General features: G+C 44.0%; 1 protein-coding gene across 5 annotated transcripts in view; it reads left to right on the forward strand.

Annotated features, from left to right (window-relative positions):
• CACNA2D3 (calcium voltage-gated channel auxiliary subunit alpha2delta 3) overlaps nt 1–20,547 on the forward strand; it is an 876,035-nt gene that overhangs the window by 629,681 nt on the left and 225,807 nt on the right. For all 5 annotated transcript variants that reach the window (XM_083156212.1, XM_083156214.1, XM_083156213.1 and 2 more), the window contains 6 exons: nt 2,439–2,506; nt 7,177–7,222; nt 7,782–7,879; nt 11,894–11,987; nt 17,933–18,028; nt 19,704–19,825. In XM_083156212.1, coding sequence (XP_083012338.1) covers nt 2,439–2,506; nt 7,177–7,222; nt 7,782–7,879; nt 11,894–11,987; nt 17,933–18,028; nt 19,704–19,825 — 524 coding nt within the window. The remainder of the gene's footprint in view (nt 1–2,438; nt 2,507–7,176; nt 7,223–7,781; nt 7,880–11,893; nt 11,988–17,932; nt 18,029–19,703; nt 19,826–20,547) is intronic.

Raw genomic sequence — 20,547 nt, forward strand, 5'->3', positions numbered from 1 at the left:
CCCGCTCGCAGATAAAAGTCAATCTGAACTGACTTTGAACTGGGTCGGAGATGGCTGAAAAGGGGGCGGGTGCTGACGTCATGCCCAGCGGCGTAGCTTGGATTTTTACGCCCCCCCCGCCGTTATAGGAGGCGCCGCCCCCCCCCCCCAGGTCTTCCAAGAGTTAAACACCCCTTACCCCTCTGCCGCCGCCGCATTACCGCAGCGCAGATCTCCTACAGGCTCCGGACCATCTCCTACTGATGTACAGTGCTAATGAAATAATACCATCACAAAATGGCTGCCCCCTAATAGCAGACAGATTTTAAGGATGCTAGAGGAGGCCGCCGCCTCCTCTAGCATCCCTACAAAAACTGTCTGCTGTTAGGGGGCAGCCATATTCTGAGGGGCGGTTTTCAATAGCACTGTACGTCAGGAGGAGATGGTCCGGAGCCTGAAGGACTGGAGATCTGCGCTGCGAGAATGTGGCGGCGGCGGCACAAGGAGGGGTAAGGGAGGTGATTAACTGTGTGAGGGCGGATGGGATGGGAGGGGGAGGGGAGGGGGCCGCACTGTCTGTCCACACGTCCCGGCCAGCCACACACAGCGTAACATAGCCCCGCAGCGGTGACCGGCGCCCACAGTTACTCAGCGCCTCCCCGCCATGGCGGGGGCTGCGGGGCTATAGTTACACCACTGGTCATGCCGCCCGCCCAGAGCAGACATTGGCCCACCTGCATGCCCAGCATTTTCATGGGGACGCCCATCGTAGACTGGTTGTTCCCCTGCCCCAGACCGCTCTCCGCCCCCTTCCCTCCCCTTCCCGTGCGATCGCCTGGTGAGTGTGAAACACAGCGAGTCAGCATGTGCATATTTTTACACATATGCGAGTGCAGACCCGCAACATCGGTCACTGGCCTGAATTCGGGCCATACCGATCAAACCTGAATCAGGTCCTTAGTGCAGCAATCTTCCACATGGCTTCTCTTCTTTGCCCTGCTATGGTGTGAGTGTTGAACCTAAAAACCCTACACAACAGATTTTACTTTCCCCCCACTTCACTACACGGCAACATGTCCCCCTTGCACAATTATGGTGGCTTCTCTAGAGCAGTGGTTCCCAACCTTTTTTCTCTCCCGTACCCCTTGATTAGGTTTTTCATTGATAAGTACCCCCTCCTCTCATTTTGAAATATGGACAGTACTTAGCGGTATGCGGATCCTTATACATGTCCTTATATTAAGGAGGAGTAGTATACAGCAAGGAATCATGCCCTTCTGTGTCTAGACACTGGTTGTGTACTATCTCCAGGATTCCCGCTAACACTAGTAGGATTAATGCCGCTGCTTCCTCCACCTTTGTCAGTGCTGGGCAGATGAAGGCTGATGTCTGAGGGCAGCATGGGAAGCTCCCAGTGGATTGCTGGTCAGGCATATGACACAACATGGTTTGTCTCCATGGAAATGGGTCTTCTTCAGCCATCAAAAGACCTTTTCATCGTCCGCCATTACCAATATTATTTTCAAGTACCCCCAACTGGTCAGCAGAGTACCCCCAGGGGTACCAGTACCCCAGGTTGGGAACCACTGCTCTAGAGGCCTTCTTGCTTACAGTGGGACATCCCCTCCTTTCACAACTCTATAATGTTGGGGTAGCCTTCTTACATTTCCCATCCCTTCACTGGCCATCTGCAAAATCTTAACTGGAGGAAACTAGTTCCTTATTAAAGTCTATGGTTCACAACTGAGGGCTTTAAAGTAACCTAGCAGCAGTTTAAACCACCCACAACCATGACACGTCTAACCTAGGTCACCTGCCCTTTCATCCCATAGTATATCTGGCCTTTCTGTCTCGGACAGGAGGATGTATACTACAAACTATGGGGCCTTATTCTGGTTGACTCGCTCTGGTGCCATCGAATGATGGTGAAGGGGCAGACATACAGTATGTAAGAGTGGTCCACACAACTCGTTCATATGCGTGCAGAAATCCAGGGAATAGAGCGGGCAGCTGACATCCGGTTATGTGAGCTGCCCGGAAACGGTATGGTCAGGTGAATCATTAGAAGACATTCCACTTTTCTACATGTATTCTATTGTCAATGTTCCTAGCCTAGTGTGATTATTTTCCCGGTAGTGGTCCACTTCATCCCCCATTGCAGCATTTCTATTCCTTACAGGCAAAGTGTCCTGTAGGATATCAAAGGCTCTTTCAGAGATGCCTGAGACACATTTTTCAACCCCCATCAACCATCGGATGTTTGACTATTTTCATGGAAGTATGTGGCTATGTCCATCCTGTACATTTCCAAACATAAGTTGACTTAACGCCACTGTACACATAGGCTGTACTGGCCAATGCCCCATTCAGCACAAACATTTTCCGGTTGGCCTATTAATACTTTTATAATATGCTGGTAAAGAATTGTCCCTTGCACAGGTTTCACTTTTATTTTTCAGCCTAGGTGTGGTTCTTTCAAGAGGACATGGCAAATACTTATTCAGAGGAAATGTAACGGTCGAAGACGGTAAGGTGCTTCTAAATCAAATATATCAAATTGTTTTGTGGATATAATTATAGTTACCATACAGATTTTGTTTTAATTTGAAATGTATGTACACTATTCCTCACTTCTATGAGGTGAATTATCGCCATTGACCACTAGAGGCCACTCAACAGACCAAATGACTCCTTTGTGTGCTAAAAGATGACATAAGAGAAAGTGAAAGGAGGTGTGAAGACAGAGATTGGAGGTAGGAGCAGATAGGGAATGGGGGTGGGGTGGAGAGTTTGTAGGCTAAAAACTGTCACAGCTCAAAGTGAAAGTACATTGCAGAAGCCATCATTTTGATGGGCTTTTAACTAGTGTAAAATATTTATGAATGATACAAATAAGGTCCATGTTATGGGCTATATATAATGAGCAGTGGCTTTTGCAAGCTGATGCTTCACGGCAGGTGTAACCCTAAACTCTCTGTCTTTCTTCACTCTCCTCCTTTATTGTAGCCGGGTCTTACCCATTCATTTCTGTTCTCATTCACTCCACCAACATGTTCACTTACCCACTCCTGTCACTCTCTAAAAGGTCCCTCAATGCTAACACACACTTGTTTACTCCCTCATTATCTCTTGTATTGTCTATTGTAACTTCTTTTCTTCCTCTAGTTTTCCCCTCTCTTCCGCCATTCTTTTCTACAATCTTTCTTTAACACTACTGCTAGACTGACCTTTCTTCATGCTGCCTGGTCTATGCCTCTCCTCTGCCAATCTCCCCACTGCCTCCATACCCCCCCCCCCCCACAGGATCCTCTTCAAATGCCTCATCATTACGTACAAAGTTCTTACACTGTCCTATTCCTCTTACATTTCCTACTATACTGCCTACCCTCTCACCCTATCCGTCAGCCAGTGACACCGCCTTCATTTATAGGTGCTAAAACTTTCCACAGCACCATACAGAGCAAAGATACAGAACAAGGTAAATAGGACCTTACTCTGGTCCCTTCGCTCCCCCATACATTAGCCGTTTAGCCATTTTTGTGCATTTGCAGATGCAGGGTGCATGCGGCCATGGCAAACAGGGTGTTCGTCTGGCACATGCACCCAGGATTGCGAGCAGGTGGCATGCTGCGGCGGGCCGGGCGATTTCCCCATGAGAATGAGAGTGGACTCGCAAGGCTGTGAATTTGCACCCTTGCGAGTCAACCAGAATAACCGCCATAGAGTAGCAGAATAACAAATATACCTAATTACAGATGTTGGCATAGTAATAATTTATACCAGTTGGCAGACACAGTGGACCTAAGGGGAGCGATGAAACAATAGGAGGTATGGGCCTTGCTCACTAAGCTTACATCCTAAAAGGAAGAAGAAGGAGCAGGAGATATTTGATGGAAAAAGTGATAAAGGATGTGAGAGGGAAGACATGGTCAGGCAGGGATACGGTACATTGGGGTAAATTAGTGAATTTTGAAGGAACTTTTGAAACACTAGATGTTGAGGAAAGTTGAGGGAGGGTGTTCCGTCTTGTAGGAGTTACTGGTACAGTAGGTGCCTCCATTTTCTTTTGGTTGATAACATTTGAATGTTTTGATTTTTTACTCCATAGCTATTGACTCTTCTTTCTGTGTATCAAGACCCTTTTGTTTAAGTCTACCGACAACAAGTTTTGTGTTAGCTTCCCATCTATTGTATGACTTCATCTTAGTTTACTATACTGCATGTTGTGCATCTTATCAGATACCAGATTACTTACAGCAAATTGGTGAATTCCACTGGAGAAAGAAATTTGTCCAAGACCCCCTAGTAAGGGCTACAGCAAAGCCTCGGAAACATCTGCCGACAATGTCTGTCTCTCTCTTAAAGAAAATTGTGTTTGATCTTTCCTAAGAAATCTTCCTCCACGAAGTTTGCTCATTCAAAGCAATAAATAAATATATACATTAAAAAAAAAAAAGTATTAAGCTCTGAAACAGTTGAAGTTCTGTATTTGTTTTCAGTACTTCCTCATCTTTGCGACCACCACTACGCCAGTTAAGTTAGCCGCTACTTAACCGCTACGTAAGGATTTTTGACGAGGAAGTACCCCACCCTCCTTTGTCCACACCGCCATCTATTACCTTTAGTAAAGTTGTGGCGAGCGAAGCGTGGCGAACAAAGCGATTGCGCAAGGAGACAATAGTGCTAAGTAAGCTCCGTAGCATAAGCGGTGGCCGCAAAGATGAGGAAGTACCTTGTTTTCTCATTACACATTACTTTTATTAACATAAGTGGGGACTGCCATGCTGATAGCTCTGCAGAAACAAATAAGTACAGTATTGTCAGTAGAAAACAAGAGGACAATGACATTATGTTGTCACTTTATTATATAAAGCAATGAAATACTTAGTAGGTGTGATGCAAGCAAACTTTTAATGTAAGGAATCCCCAATAAACTACACAATTTCAAAACTGTTTTTCCTCAGTTGTCATCGGCTGATTACCATTTACCATGGTTGAGGATAAACAGTATGGCTGAGCACACTCATGTTTATATATGAATATTAGCAAGTACAGTATGCATATGAATTAAGTTTTATTCTCCATTATGCCTCTAGATTTGTCATATCAACTTGTTACTCTGAGATCACTGGAGCTGGTTTTTGCAGGAAATGTGTAGGCAGTTGAGGAATAGTAATGTACTAGTTGGGTACTAAATCCCAACAGTCGGGAACTCAACAGTTAGAAGATTGGCAATGGAATCCTAACAGATCCCGGTTTCACCCTACCCCTAATCCTAACCCACCTCTCCGGCAGCCTAACCCTTACCTCCTCTTCCCACAGCCTACCCTATCCACCCCCTCCCTCCGCAGCCTAACCTTAACCCTTCTTCTAGTGTACTTACCTACGGGATCTGTTGAGATACTAACCATCTGGATCTCGCTCTTGGTCTACTGCCAGGAGTTTGACCACATCCATAATGAACATGCCAGTGGAATCATAATAGATCCAAGGACAAGTCCAGTTCAATTAAACAGGCAGTGTTGCACATTAAACAAGTTATGGTACAGCCGTAATCTGTCAAACTGGTTGACAGATAGATCACCAATCGTTTTCTTGGAGTTAAGGGAAAGACATCCATCTTCCACCATGTCTAGGCTTACCAGGCTATCTGGTTAAACTGGGACACTCATGAATTACACTGGTTCTGTGGCTGGCTACCTTCAGGTATGCATTTCACCTGGTTTAAGTGTGCCACAGAGGGATGCAGTTAAAATCCCGCCGGTCGGGATCCCGGCTTTCAGAATCCCGACGCCGGAATCCCGACCGCCGAAATCCCGACACTTTCTTCCTCCTGGGGTGTCCACGACACCCCTGGAGGGAGAATAAATTAGTGTGCCGAGCATAGCGAGGCACCGGGCCCGCTGCGTGGCGAGCGCAGCGAGCCCGCAAGGGGGGGCGATCCACGTCCCCCCCTTGTCGGGATTTTGGCGGTCGGGATTCCGGCGTCGGGATTTTGAACGCCGGGATCCCGACCGCCGGGATTTCATACTGCTTCCGCCACAGAAACTGTTCAATTCATCAGCGTTCCTTGTTTAAAGGGATAATAGGGTAAACCTAATTATGTCACTCATGCACAGTAACAAGATGGCGCCCCATCTGAACAGTAGTAGTACTGGCAGTCATCTTGGTAAGGGAATGAAGCATCACCCCGGGAGGAGCCATATTGGGGACTTTGCAATACTGCTCTCCTCCTCTAACAGGTTCATGGTCCATACATGTACAGAATGCCCTCATCTGCTCAGACATGTCCTTCACGAGAGTGCAGGGTGGGTCGGAGGATTCTGCCTACCCAAATAATGACAGTGTTTGTCAGAATTCACCAGTGCTCAATGATGGATATGAAGTCTCTGCATGGGGTGTGGATCATTAGGTCACCAGCAAGTTGGTCGACAGTCATTAGGTCGACATGCATTTAGGTTGACATGAGTCTAGATCGACATGCATTTAGGTTGACATGAGTCTAGATCGACATGCATTTAGGTCGACATGAGTCTAGGTTGACAGGGCCATTAAGTCAAAAGGTTGACATGGATTCGGTCGACAGTCAAAAGGTTGACATTGTTTTTTTTCACATATTTTTTGTCCCGAATGTCAACACAGTCGACATGAACACTGAAACATAGCACCGCATCCAACCACGTCCCTTACCCTGTGCTTCGGGCTCGGTAGCTCGATACGCTCGGCACACTATTTTATTCTCACACCTCGCCCTAGTGGATGGTAGGGCATGAAATACCGCCTGTCGGCTCAAAAAAAGTGAAAAACCCCATGGCGATTTAACGACCCTGTCGACCTAATGACCCATGTCGACCTAACCCATGTCGACCTAGACTCATGTCGACCTTCCTGCATGTCGACCTAGACTCATGTCGACCTAAATGCATGTTGACCTAATGACTGTCGACCGACATGCTGGTGACCCAATGACCGTATCCGTCTGTATGAATAATGATATATACCTACCAGTCTAAAAGGCATAGTATTCCACTAAACATTAATATGATTATAATGGAGAAACCTAATCTGTAAGGCAGTTCAACCATTGCATTGGTTAGATTTCTTCTACACATACTTATAATATAATACTGTATATAATAATATACATCAGTACATAATGCACATTGCTGTTATACTATTGTGATCTTCTGCTTCCAGGTTTACATGATCTAGAACATCCCGATGTATCATTGGCTGATGAATGGTAGGTACACCAGTCAGTGCTACGCTACACAGTATTTTGTATGTATACAGAGAGAATAAAGTCAGACAACTAATCATAGGTGTGCGCACATTGAATGTTAGGGGTGCACAGGCACCCCCTAATGCTGTGCCCACCCTTATGAACACCTCTGCTGCTAGCAATACCTTTTACCAAAGACTTTTACTTTTGAGAACTGTATTCCATTAAAAGAAGCGCCCATCAATCAATTATGTGCGTTTTGCATTGTTACTTGTACTACACCATTGTCATATCACTACAATACCTGCGTCATCCATCTAGGTTTTGACTTTATTTCCATGTACTGTTACAGAGTAGTTAGAAGATTAAAACTGAAATAGGCAGGATACTGAGAGACGTTTTATATTGCAGTGAGTGCCAATAGATGATGGTCGACATGCCTGATTGGCTGCGTTAGACACACCCAATGAGCGATGTTAGACACTCCCAATAGGTGATGCTAGGCTCACACCTTTGACAGTGCACCCCATAATAAAATGTTCTGCGCACACCTATGCAACTAACCATGTGTTATTTGTAGGACTTACTGCAACACTGACCTGCAACCGGAACACCGGCATCTCTCTCAGTTAAAAGCTATCAAGAAATACCTCACAGGAAAAGAGCCATCATTGCATTGTGAGTACAGACGGTCGGACGGGAAGGGGGGGGGGGGGGGGTTTATATTTAATTGCCCAGTCTGTTAACATGTTTTTACTAAGGTATGAGATAAAGACAGTATTGGTAGCACAATTTATCATGTATCCAGTATCCATTAGACATGTGGAAAGTAACTAGGTCGTCACCATATGGTCCACAGTGTCAAAATGTAAACACAAACAAAAGGTCGACAAAGCTGTAATCGATACATGGGGGGATTTATCACAATTTTAAGAATTTCTTCATACATTACCGTCCAATTAGAAAAGTCCCGAATGGACACAGCACACTAATTGAGGCTGCACGTGCTCAGGTGTCAAATACAGATGGAGTGCCTCCCAGCCAGCTCAGGGAATCGCCAGATGGAATCGCCAGGCTGGTGGAGAGGTGCTCCATCTGGCGGGCACGCGTGAGCGTCTCACACACTCGCGCATCCCCATTCCTTTGCAATAATCATGTAGGAATAAACAGCACCTTTTTCCTATTGGAATAAACAGCACCTTCATCCTATTGAAATAAACAGCACCGTTACCCTATAGGAATAAACAGCACCTTTATCCTATTTAAATAAACAGCACCTTTATCCTATAGGAATAAACAGCACCTTTATCCTATAGGAATAAACAGCACCTTTATCCTATAGAAATGAACAGCACCTTTATCCTATTCAAATAAACAGCCCCTTTATCCTATAGGAATAAACAGCACCTTTATCCTATAGGAATGAACAGCACCTTTATCCTATAGGAATGAACAGCACCTTTATCCTATTGAAATAAACAGCCCCTTTATCCTATAGGAATAAACAGCAACTTTATCCTAAAGGAATAAACAGCACCTTTATCCTATTGAAATAAACAGCACCTTTATCCTATAGGAATGAACAGCACCTTTATCCTATTGAAATAAACAGCCACTTTATCATATAGGAATAAACAGCACCTTTATCCTATTGAAATAAACAGCCCATTTATCCTATAGGAATAAACAGCCCCTTTATCCTATAGGAATAAACAGCACCTTTATCCTATAGGAATGAACAGCACCTTTATCCTATAGGAATGAACAGCACTTTTACCCTATTGAAATAAACAGCCCATTTATCCTATAGGAATAAACAGCCCCTTTATCCTATAGGAATAAACAGCACATTTATCATCTAGTAATAAACAGCACCTTTACCCTATAGGAATGAGCAACACCTTTATCCTATTGGAATAAACAGCGCCTTATCCTATTGTAACGAACAGCACCTTTATCCTATAGGAATAAACAGCACCTTTATCCTATAGGAATAAACAGCACCTTTATCCTATTGTCATGAACAGCAACTTTATCCTATTGTAATGAACAGCACCTTTATCCCATAGGAACAAACAGCACCTTTATCCTATAGGAATAAACAGCACCTTTATCCTATAGGAATAAATAGCACCTTCCTAGATTCTTAAATTATATTGTTACTATTCTTATCTTATTATGTGTGTTCTTATTATTATGCTATTACTCTTACTCTTACCTGTACTTGAACCTTGCTGTAACACTGAAATTTCTCCATTGTGAGACGAATAAAGGAATTCTATTCTATTCTTTATCCTATAGGAATAAACAGCACCTTTATCCTATAGGAATAAACAGCTCCTTTATCCTATAGGAATAAACAGCACCTTTATCCTATAGAAATGAACAGCACCTTTATCCTATAGGAATGAACAGCACCTTTATCATCTAGTAATAAACAGCACCTTTACCCTATAGGAATGAGCAGCACCTTTATCCTATTGGAATAAACAGCGCCTTATCCTATTGTAACGAACAGCACCTTTATCCTATAGGAATAAACAGCACCTTTATCCTATAGGAATAAACAGCACCTTTATCCTATAGGAATAAACAGCACCTTTATACTATTGTAATGAACAGCACCTTTATCCTATTGTAATGAACAGCACCTTTATCCCATAGGAATAAACAGCACCTTTATCCTATAGGAATAAACAGCACCTTTATCCTATAGGAATAAACAGCACCTTTATCCTATAGGAATAAATGGCACCTTACTAGATTCTTGAGTTATATTGTTACTATTCTTATCTTATTATGTGTGTTCTTATTATTATGCTATTACTCTTACTCTTACCTGTACTTGAACCTTGCTGTAACACTGAAATTTCTTCATTGTGAGACGAATAAAGGAAGTCTATTCTATTCTATTCTTTATCCTATAGGAATAAACAGCACCTTTATCCTATAGGAATAAACAGCTCCTTTATCCTATAGGAATAAACAGCACCTTTATCCTATAGAAATGAACAGCACCTTTATCCTATAGGAATGAACAGCACCTTTATCATCTAGTAATAAACAGCACCTTTACCCTATAGGAATGAGCAGCACCTTTATCCTATTGGAATAAACAGCGCCTTATCCTATTGTAACGAACAGCACCTTTATCCTATAGGAATAAACAGCACCTTTATCCTATAGGAATAAACAGCACCTTTATCCTATAGGAATAAACAGCACCTTTATCCTATAGGAATGAACAGCACCTTTATCCTATTGTAATGAACAGCACCTTTATCCCATAGGAATAAACAGCACCTTTATCCTATAGGAATAAACAGCACCTTTATCCTATAGGAATAAATGGCACCTTCCTAGATTCTTGAGTTATATTGTTACTATTCTTATCTTATTATGTGTGTTCTTATTATTATGCTATTACTCTTACTCTTACCTGTACTTGAACCTTGCTGTAACACTGAAATGTCTCTATTGTGAGACGAATAAAGGAATTCTATTCTATTCTATTCTTTATCCTATAGGAATAAACAGCACCTTTATCCTATAGGAATAAACAGCTCCTTTATCCTATAGGAATAAACAGCACCTTTATCCTATAGGAATGAACAGCACCTTTATCCTAAAGGAATGAACAGCACCTTTATCATCTAGTAATAAACAGCACCTTTACCCTATAGGAATGAGCAGCACCTTTATCCTATAGGAATAAACAGCACCTTTATGCTATAGGAATAAATAGCACCTTTATCCTATAGGAATAAACAGCACCTTTATCCTATTGTAAGGAACAGCACCTTTATCCTATAGGAATAAACAGCACCTTTATCCTATAGGAATAAACAGCACCTTTATCCTATAGGAATAAACAGCACATTTATCCTATAGGAATAAATAGCACCTTTATCCTATTGTAAGGAACAGCACCTTTATCCTATAGGAATAAACAGCACCTTTATCCTATAGGAATAAACAGCACTTTTATCCTATAGGAATAAACAGCACTTTTATCCTATAGGAATAAACAGCACCTTTATCCTATAGGAATAAACAGCACCTTTATCCTATAGGAATAAACAGCACCTTTATCCTATAGGAATAAACAGCACGTTTATCCTATAGGAATAAATAGCACCTTTATCCTATTGTAAGGAACAGCACCTTTATCCTATAGGAATAAACAGCACCTTTATCCTATAGGAATAAACAGCACTTTTATCCTATAGGAATAAACAGCACTTTTATCCTATAGGAATAAACAGCACCTTTATCATATAGGAATAAACAGACTTTCTCATGTCAACATGGTTACTGTCAAGCTATTATACATAACCTGTTTGATTTAACCCATTGAATGCCAACATGAGAGATGTGCAAAATATTCGCTAAAAATGCCAGCGTTGCTCACATTTGTTATATAAATTCAAATAAAAAATGTTGTGTAAAAAAAAATTATATTTCCTATATAAGGTAACATTACAGGTCATTATGATGAATACAAATGTTTGCTTGGCAATTTTCACACCTATTTTGTCAAATTCACTAGGCACTCAAAGGGTTAATCATCTGCCAAGTTTTCTCAATCATCACAAATCAATAAATTGGTACTGAAGTCTGATGTATTTACACGTGTCACATAAAATGTTTATGTTCCACATGCTTATTATGGCCTGTGTCTTCTGGGGGCAGGTGACAAAGAGCTAATACAAGAGGTTCTGTTTGATGCTGTTGTCAGCGCTCCACTGGAAGCATACTGGACCAGCCTGGCACTAAACAAATCAGAGTACGTACAAGTATTTCTCTGTATTCCTATAACTACAGTATATAGTTATCACCATCACTGTAATTAGGGTAAAAGTTCAGCTTTCTACTACACTAGATGACAGTAATAGGGTCAATCCAATTAGCTACATGTTTACCGCACTGAGTTTGTTTCATGGAATTCCTATTCATGGTATAAATGTAAACCGCAAAGAAATACATAATGCGAATGAGCAGTAGTCGCTGAGAGCTTGTGTGACTTTTCGGTACTTGTTTCCTAGCACGGCCACACCGATTTACATCGGGGTGGTCGTGTCGGAAAAATCGGGTCGATCGCATCGCATGCGATTTGGTCGCATGCGATGCGATCGACGCGACCGACCGATTTTGGACCCGATTTTTTTTTTTAATGAAATGTAAATCGGGTCCCTGGGACCCGATTTTACATTGGATTCAATGTAAAATATTCCCAACCCCCCCAAATGTCACGGCGTACACCCCACCCCACGATAGACGCCAACCCGAAGCGTGGCGAGCGCAGCGAGCCTGCGAGGGGCGGCGGTGCGCGTCCTTCGACCTTTTCATTCCCCTACTATCCACGTCGGCGTGGAGTTGAGAATAGAATAGTGTGGCGAGCGCAGCGAGCCACCGAGCCCGAAGCGTGGCGAGCGAACGCGGAAACCTTCACAGGTAAACGCGTCCCTTCGCGGACTTCACAGGTGTCCGCGTCGCCACGGACACCTGTGAAGCCCGCGAGGGGACGCGTATAACTGTGAAGGTATCCGCATCCCCTCGCGGGGTTCGCTGCGCTCGCCACGCTTCGGGCTCGGTGGCTCGCTGCGCTCGCCACACTATTCTATTCTCAACTCCACGCCGACGTGGATAGTAGGGGAATGAAAAGGTCGGAGGACGCGCACCGCCGCCCCTCGCGGGCTCGCTGCGCTCGCCACGCTTCGGGTTGGCGTCTATCGTGGGGTGACGACGGGGACATCTAAAATGTGAAATGGGTCATATTGGCCCATTTCACATTTTTCACATTTTTTCAGGATTTCAATGTTAAAAAATCTTTTAACATTGAAGCCTATGTAAAAATCGGGGGCATCGCGTCGGGACCTATGTTAATGGTCCCGACCGACGCGATGCCCCCGATATTTTACCTTTCCCGACACAATTTCAATGTTAAAATATTTTTTAACATTGAAGCCTATGGGGAAATCGCGGGCATCGCGTCGGTCGCGTCGGGACCATTGTTAACGGTCCCGACCGACGCGATGCCCCCGATATTTTGTCCTAGCCGGCCAAATGGACCTGATTTCAAAGGAAATCGGGTCCATCGTATGGATCGTGTACCTTAACTAAAGGTACACGATCCATAAGATTTGTGGCCGTGCTAGGAAACAAGTACCGACTTTTCTACCAAATCAACCTAGTAGCAGTGAGTGTATGTAAAAGGGGGACCATCCTGGACCTCAGAAAAATGGCAGCTGAGATAGAGTGAGAGTTTGGTGGAGGGAGACAAACAATAGCAGATCATCTAAATAATAATTTTTGGTCAGTAGTCACTATACAATGGGGTAACAGTTAAGCTGCGATGACGTTTATAAAAATAATGTGGATGCAAGTACCTTTACAAAATTATTCAACCAGTCAATAGCTATAGGATCAATTCCAGGGGACTGAGAAAGAGCAAATGTTGCACCTTTGGACAAAATTGGAAGCTAGGAAGAAGTGAGTGACTACAATAAGCCTTACATTAGTAGTAGGGAAAGTATTGGAACACTATTAAAAGAATGAGTTGTAAAATAACTTAAAACCAACAATTTACAGGATCAAAAACTGGGGGGAGATCATACCAAACAAATTTTATTTACTTTTTTTACTCTTGTACTAAACTAATATATCAAGAAAGTGACCATAGACATAGCATATTTAGATTATAGTGAGTATAGGTTATTGGTACGATCTCATCTAGAGTACTGTGTACAGTTCTGGAGGCCATATCTCCAGAAGTATAGTCACACATTGGAGAGTGTAGAAAGATAGGTAACTTAAATAGTACATGACCTACATCACATACAGATGGGGCAGGTCTCATCCCTGAAGCGGAGACGGACAGGGTTCCCGTCGCACCGCCGACGGAAACTGAGACGCGCGTGTGCATGAGACGCACGCGCGTCTCAGTCAGATGGCGAGCCGGGCTGCTGGCGGATCGCCAGCGGTGACGTTCTGGCAATTCGCCAGCAAAGAAGAGCCCGGCCCCATCTGTAACTTACCCAGAAAGATCAAAAGATCTTAACATGTACAGTTTGAAGCAGAGAAAGGAAACAGGTGACATGATTGAAACTTCAAAATATATCAGGGGTTTTAACAAGGTCCAGGAGGGAATCTTACTGAAAACAGGTACAATTCTGCACTTTTTACATGCAATCGGTCATACGATGAAAATTAGGGGAATCGAACACAGATCGTCCTGGTGCGTACCCCACATTACATTGCATTTACTAGAGGAAGAATTGATAGTCTATGAATAGAGTTGAGATGATAATCTATTCCTTCTGCTTTGGGATGCAGGAGGACTGGGAACTCTTAGGGCCAAATTCCACTTGTAAAACTCACCAAGGTTTGCAGCTGAATGTGGCACAAGCTGCATATTTTGTGTGTGTTTTCACTGCTTGAAGATCACTTAAATATCTTACAGTATATACAACTTTTCTGATTGCTTGTCTAATTGCCTGCAGCACCACATGCTGCACCTGAAAAGAGGATCCTGACACGTGCACTTACTTGCACTTGATATAATGAAAATGATATCTTGATTTTAAAATGTTAGAATGGGAAATGAGCATTATAATGTTTAGTGTTATCCTTCATTTTCAATGAAGGTTTTACTAAAAAGAAATGTGTGATGTAGTATTTACTCTCTCTGTAAATAGTTATAGATTAGCGGATGGGCTGGGCTGAGGTTGACAATACCATGATCAGCCACTAGAGGTTGATGGCATCTAGTTAGACGTCTATAATTGGTCGACCAGGTCTACATAGACAGTGACGCTGGATCGCCAGGAGGCATGGTATAGAAGTCTAACTAGACACCGTCGACCTCTAGTAGTCAACCATGGTATTGTTGACCTCAGCCCCATTGATCTGCCATCCGGATTCCCCTTAATTATTCCTATAAAAACAGCTGTAATAGGGAAGGATAACATGGTCCTTATCATGGAGTATTATATCTTCATGGTCAATAATGCTAACCACTGTGCTACCATGGTGACCATCGGAAAGAATCCCTTTCCTTGCCAGGCCAACACAAAGGACCAGCAAATGCATGGGTAGGGCATCATGAATGGCGTAATGGTTAGCATTACTGCCACACAGCACTGAGGTCATGGGTTTGATATACATTAAGTTTATTATTTGGTTCAGTAATACACATACTTACAGTATCACCTTTCTGGTAGTTTCTGAGCCATTGACACTCAATGATAATGCACCCAGGAAGCATTATAGAATGGACAATTATTCCTAGGTGATGAGAGGTGTGGACAGCGGTGTAGCTAGGTGCCATGGTGCCCGGAGCAAGGGCATGTTTTGCACCCTCCCCCCGGTAATGAATTGGGGGCATGGCTAACATGTGTTGTCACTGTCACTATCAGGCTGCAGTACCCCCACATTGCTTCACATTTTAAACATATTTTGCACAAAGAGTTCCATATTTTTTACATAAAAAAACTAAAATCCACCTTGATGAGGAGTCAGTTATCTGGCCCAACAGCCCTCCTCCTCCAGGCTACAGCCAGCACTTGTGACGTGATGATGACGCTGCTGCAGCCAGGGAGGGGGATGGGGTCACCCGGAGGGTATTGGTCACTTACTGTGCTTCCATCTGTTGCAGTGGGGTAGGACTGTATATTTATCTCATCTCTCATATTTGCATTTCTATCTTTATTTCTCCCCCTTTACACACATTCTCTCTTTTGTATTTCATTGTCTCTCATTTATACATACCATGCACTGCTTCTCCCATCCATCCATCTATGCATACATACATATATACATCCACTACCTTTCTTATATATATATATATATATACATACACCTATATATCTATACACTGCCTCCCACATACATACATATATACATACATACATACATACATACAGTCAGCATCCCGGCGATCCTGATGCCAGCATGTCAGTATACCGACGATGGCATCGGGACTGCCTTCAGAAGACCGGTGCTGGAACTACATAGGGGCCGGAATGCCAACAGACAGCATCCCGAATTGTGAGTAAGCGGGAGGCTGGGAAAAGGGGGATAGGTTTAGCTACTAGTGGGGCAACTTACGGTTAGGCTGCAGGGGAAGGTCAGGGTTAGGCTGCGGGACTAGTTTAGACACTTCAAAGAGGGGCTTAGGTTTAGGAAGTGGGGTGCATGGGTTAGGTTTATGCACTAGTGGGGAGGGAAAGGGTTAGGCTGATGCAAGGGAACGTTAGGAGGGTAGGGGAAGAGGGTAAGGGTGCTACGGAACACCTGTCATGATTCTCAGATTCGGGATGCTGGGGTCAGTTTTTTGACCACCAGCATTCTAATAGATGGGATATCATAGGGATCCCGTCCATACACTACCTTCCTCATACATACATGCAGATGCCACCCACATACATATACTTCCTACCTTCCTACCTCATACATCCATACAGTGCCTCCCACATACATACTTTACATAAAAACAGTACAACCCCCACCATCCCAACCCCCCCACCCCCCACACACACCCCTTCTATCCAGGGAATATGGATAACGACGATATCACATTCTATGCGGACTTACTTCAGGGAACCACTGCTCACAGCACCATAACACACAACAAAGGTCAGCTTACCGCTGGCTGGTACTGCTAGCAGTTGCTGCTGCCAGCTCCAGACTCACAATGCTGCTGGCCGGGTGGTTGGCTCTGCTGCCAGGCAGGGGCCCAGGCTGTCACTGCCGCCGGCACTATGGGGCCCTTACTTGCAGGCAGCGCGCTTTTGCTGGGTGGGGGGATTGTGTGTCTCAACCTGGCTTCGGTATGCACCGCGCTGCTGCTGGGCGGGTGATTTGTCACTGTCGCCAGCACTATGGTGCTCCTAGCAGGCAGCGCGCCGCTGCTGGGCATGTGCGGAGGCAGGGGGGGGGGGTGTTTGTTTGTGTGTGACTCACTGTCTCCTGTCACATCCTGCGGGCGGAGACCCTGTTACTGCCGCCGGCGCCATAGTCCACCACTGGCAGGCTGTACACTGCTGAGTTGAAGGCGGCTTCTGCCTCATAGTGCTGAAAGAAAAACAGTTCTTCCCAGTCCCTGGCCTGGACTCCCAAGTCCCGGCTCATTTGCGGAGGGGGGGCGGTGCCCTGCACCCCGCATGCGCCCGGAGCGTGTGCTCCACTGGCTCCGCCCTCCCTACGCCTCTGGGTGTGGAGAGGACCCCCTCACACAGAGACTTGTGATAATGCTGAGAAATGAGAAACTGGTTCCTAGTGAATTCTAAGGGCGGGTATTCAATCCCCCGCCGCTATTCCTGATGGAGGAAATATTCAAAGCTGTCTTTCCCAACAGCATTGAACAGGCATCTCAGCAGAATGGATTCGACTTTAAAAGCAGTCGAGCCCTTTCTACCGAGAATGGACGTAGATTGCCGAGCTCACGGACCTATCTCGATGATCCACGGCCGTTTCTCGCGCCCCATTTTCGGCGCTCGGCAGGCATTGAATCCTGTCTGCCGAATCTTAGTCGAGCAGGCCAAAAACAGGCCAGGGTCATGACCGTTGTGACGTCCCGACAGTCATGACCCAGGATTGACTACCCCCCTTAGACTGCAGATTCATCAATATTCTTTCAAGCTAAGAACAGCTGATTGTATAGTGTAGGGGTGCTTGATACCCTTTACTACCATGTAAATGGCACCTGATTTTTACCTGAATCTTTTCCAGAAACTCAGACAAAGATGTTGAAATTGCTTTCCTCGGTACCCGCACTGGCCTGACTCGTGTGAACCTATTTGTAGGGCCTGAGCAGCTCACATACAAGTAAGTGATATTGACTGGTCTTATCCTTGTGACTGATGGGCAAATATGATTATTCATACAGTACTGTATGTGTCCCTGGAGTTCAAAATGTGATAATTGGATTAATGTAACTGACCAATAGAGGATAACTTTTAGCAGACTATGAGCTCAGATGAGTGCTATTCTTGCTGAGCCAGACAAGTGAAGACGTATCCAGATGACCAATCGTATGGGCGAGACCACTTGAATACCCGCATTTATTACCCCAAAACAACTCTTACTACCAGAGGCGGGGCCATTTCGAGCCAGTATCAACTGATTGAGACAGTAGCATAGGCTGGGTGCCCTTCTCTTTCGGCTTAGAGGAAAGAATCGCACACCTTCCACCTTGTTTGTAGTTTTACTACAACGTTATTCTAGAAAGCTGATACCCCTGAGGAAGCCCCTTGTTGGGCGAAACACGTTGGGTAAAAAAAAGAACGTTTTGTCTTTTAATAAAGAGAATAACACCAAGTTATGGACTTTGTTTAATATATTATGGACTGAAGGTGAGAAGTGCGCCATTCCACACTTGTTCTCGTATCTTTTCTAACTCCCCTTAGCCAACAGGGGTATTGTGGAAACAGACAGCACACTAATAATATCGCAGAATTTAGTGCGAAAAAGAAGGGGTTTGGTTGATATATATAAAGCACATATAATATAGACAGCAAAGATGGGCCCCCTTCAGCTCTGGGCCCCATAGCAGTTGCACCCCTTGCACCTATGGTAGTTACTACGCCCTTGATCTATAAGATAAAGTGTTATTTAGGCAGATATACTGTATGTTACTATGCACGTTATGCAGTTATTAGATCTACAGTTATTGGTCAACAGTTAAAAGGTGGACAGTTATTGGTCAACAGTCAAAAGGTTGACATGGTCAACATATCGACAGTCAAAATTTTGACATGGACAAAATGTCAACAGGCTGAATGTCAACAGTCAGACATGGAAAAGGTCTACATGAAACGGTCGAAGTTTTTTATATATTTTTTGAGCCGGCATGTGTCGACAGGCAGTATTTCATAGACTTTTGCATATCAACCTTTTGAATGCCAACCTTTTGACCATGTCGACCTTATGATTGTCAAACTTTTGACCTTGTCAACCATTTGACTGTCAACCTTTTCACCATGTCAATCTTTTGACCCTGTCGACCAATAGTGGTCAACCTTTTGACTCTAGACCTAGACATTGTAGATCTAGTACACCATAACCACAATGCGAATGTGCTTTGATTGACACGGGCATTGGATCTTTTTAAGCTTGGAATAGTTTCTTGGTACATTGGTACAAAATGAACCTCTGGTTGCCAGATTAGTTAACAAACAGAGCTATTCATTCCAATAAGCCATTGAGAACCTTCTGCTGTGTATTATGTCTATTGGGTATGGGGCAGATGTATTAAGCCTTAATAAGAGATAAATGCAAGGGTGATAAAGAGAGATAAACGTCCAGCCAATCACCTCCTAGCTGCCATGTTACAGGCTGTGTTTGAAAAAAGTCAGTAAGGATGTGATTGGCTGGACGTTTATCTCTCTTTATCACCCTTGCATGTATCTCTTGTTAAGGCTTAATACATCTGCCCCATTATTACAAAATTTCTTTATCAGAAAATGTAACATGAATGTTATGTCTCCTCTTTTGTTTCAAGAGATTTCCTCACATCTGAGGACAGAGAGAGTATATATAACGCAGACCACTTTCCCTTATGGTACCGCAGGGCAGCGGAGCAAGTCCCTGGGAGCTTTGTCTATTCCATCCCCTTCAGTACAGGTCAGTGATTACTATTAAAACCTCAGTGTTTAGTAACAGTATTTTTTCTTGTGCACCAGTATTCACAATTACATACCTGCCAACATTGGAGTAATGAAAAGAGGGACACTGCGGGCGCCGCAGATGCGCAACCAAAATTTTGGGGCATGGCCTAGAGGCAAGGGGGCGTGGCCTATTATCAGGACGCTCCCATGAGGCCAAGCCCCGTTTTCGCCGCTGTGGTGTGAGCTGCTACGGCGATAGATGCTGTGCGCATGTGCACAGCGTTTATTCATTGGTGACAGAGGGGACTCCCAACTGCACCCCGCCATCCCGCGGCCCTGGGCATAGATGCTGTCCACATGCGCACAGCATCTATCGCCCCATAAAACCAGGACGTTCCCGCGAAAAGCGGGGGACAGTTGGGAGGTATGCATTTATGAAAAACTAATAGTAAAAATGTTTGTACAGGATATATTCTTAAAAAAATGTGCTCTAGTACCTTCTGCACCAAATATCAACTCTTGTGATCATTTCTAGCAATACATTTTTACCATGCCATCTCATAATTTATTATTGTCTATTTAAATTTCCCATCCACCATACAAGACTGGTAAGGAACGGAAGGTTTTGGGTCCATCTGTTCTACATGGTCTTTTATTTAATTGAACGCAACACAATGATTTCATACAGATTGGTGATAAATAAGCACCTGGAAGAGTTAGCCCAAGTTATAGGAGTTG

The sequence above is a fragment of the Crinia signifera genome, chromosome 8 (genome assembly GCF_055691185.1).
Source record: "Crinia signifera chromosome 8, ASM5569118v1, whole genome shotgun sequence".
NCBI lineage: Eukaryota > Metazoa > Chordata > Amphibia > Anura > Myobatrachidae > Crinia > Crinia signifera.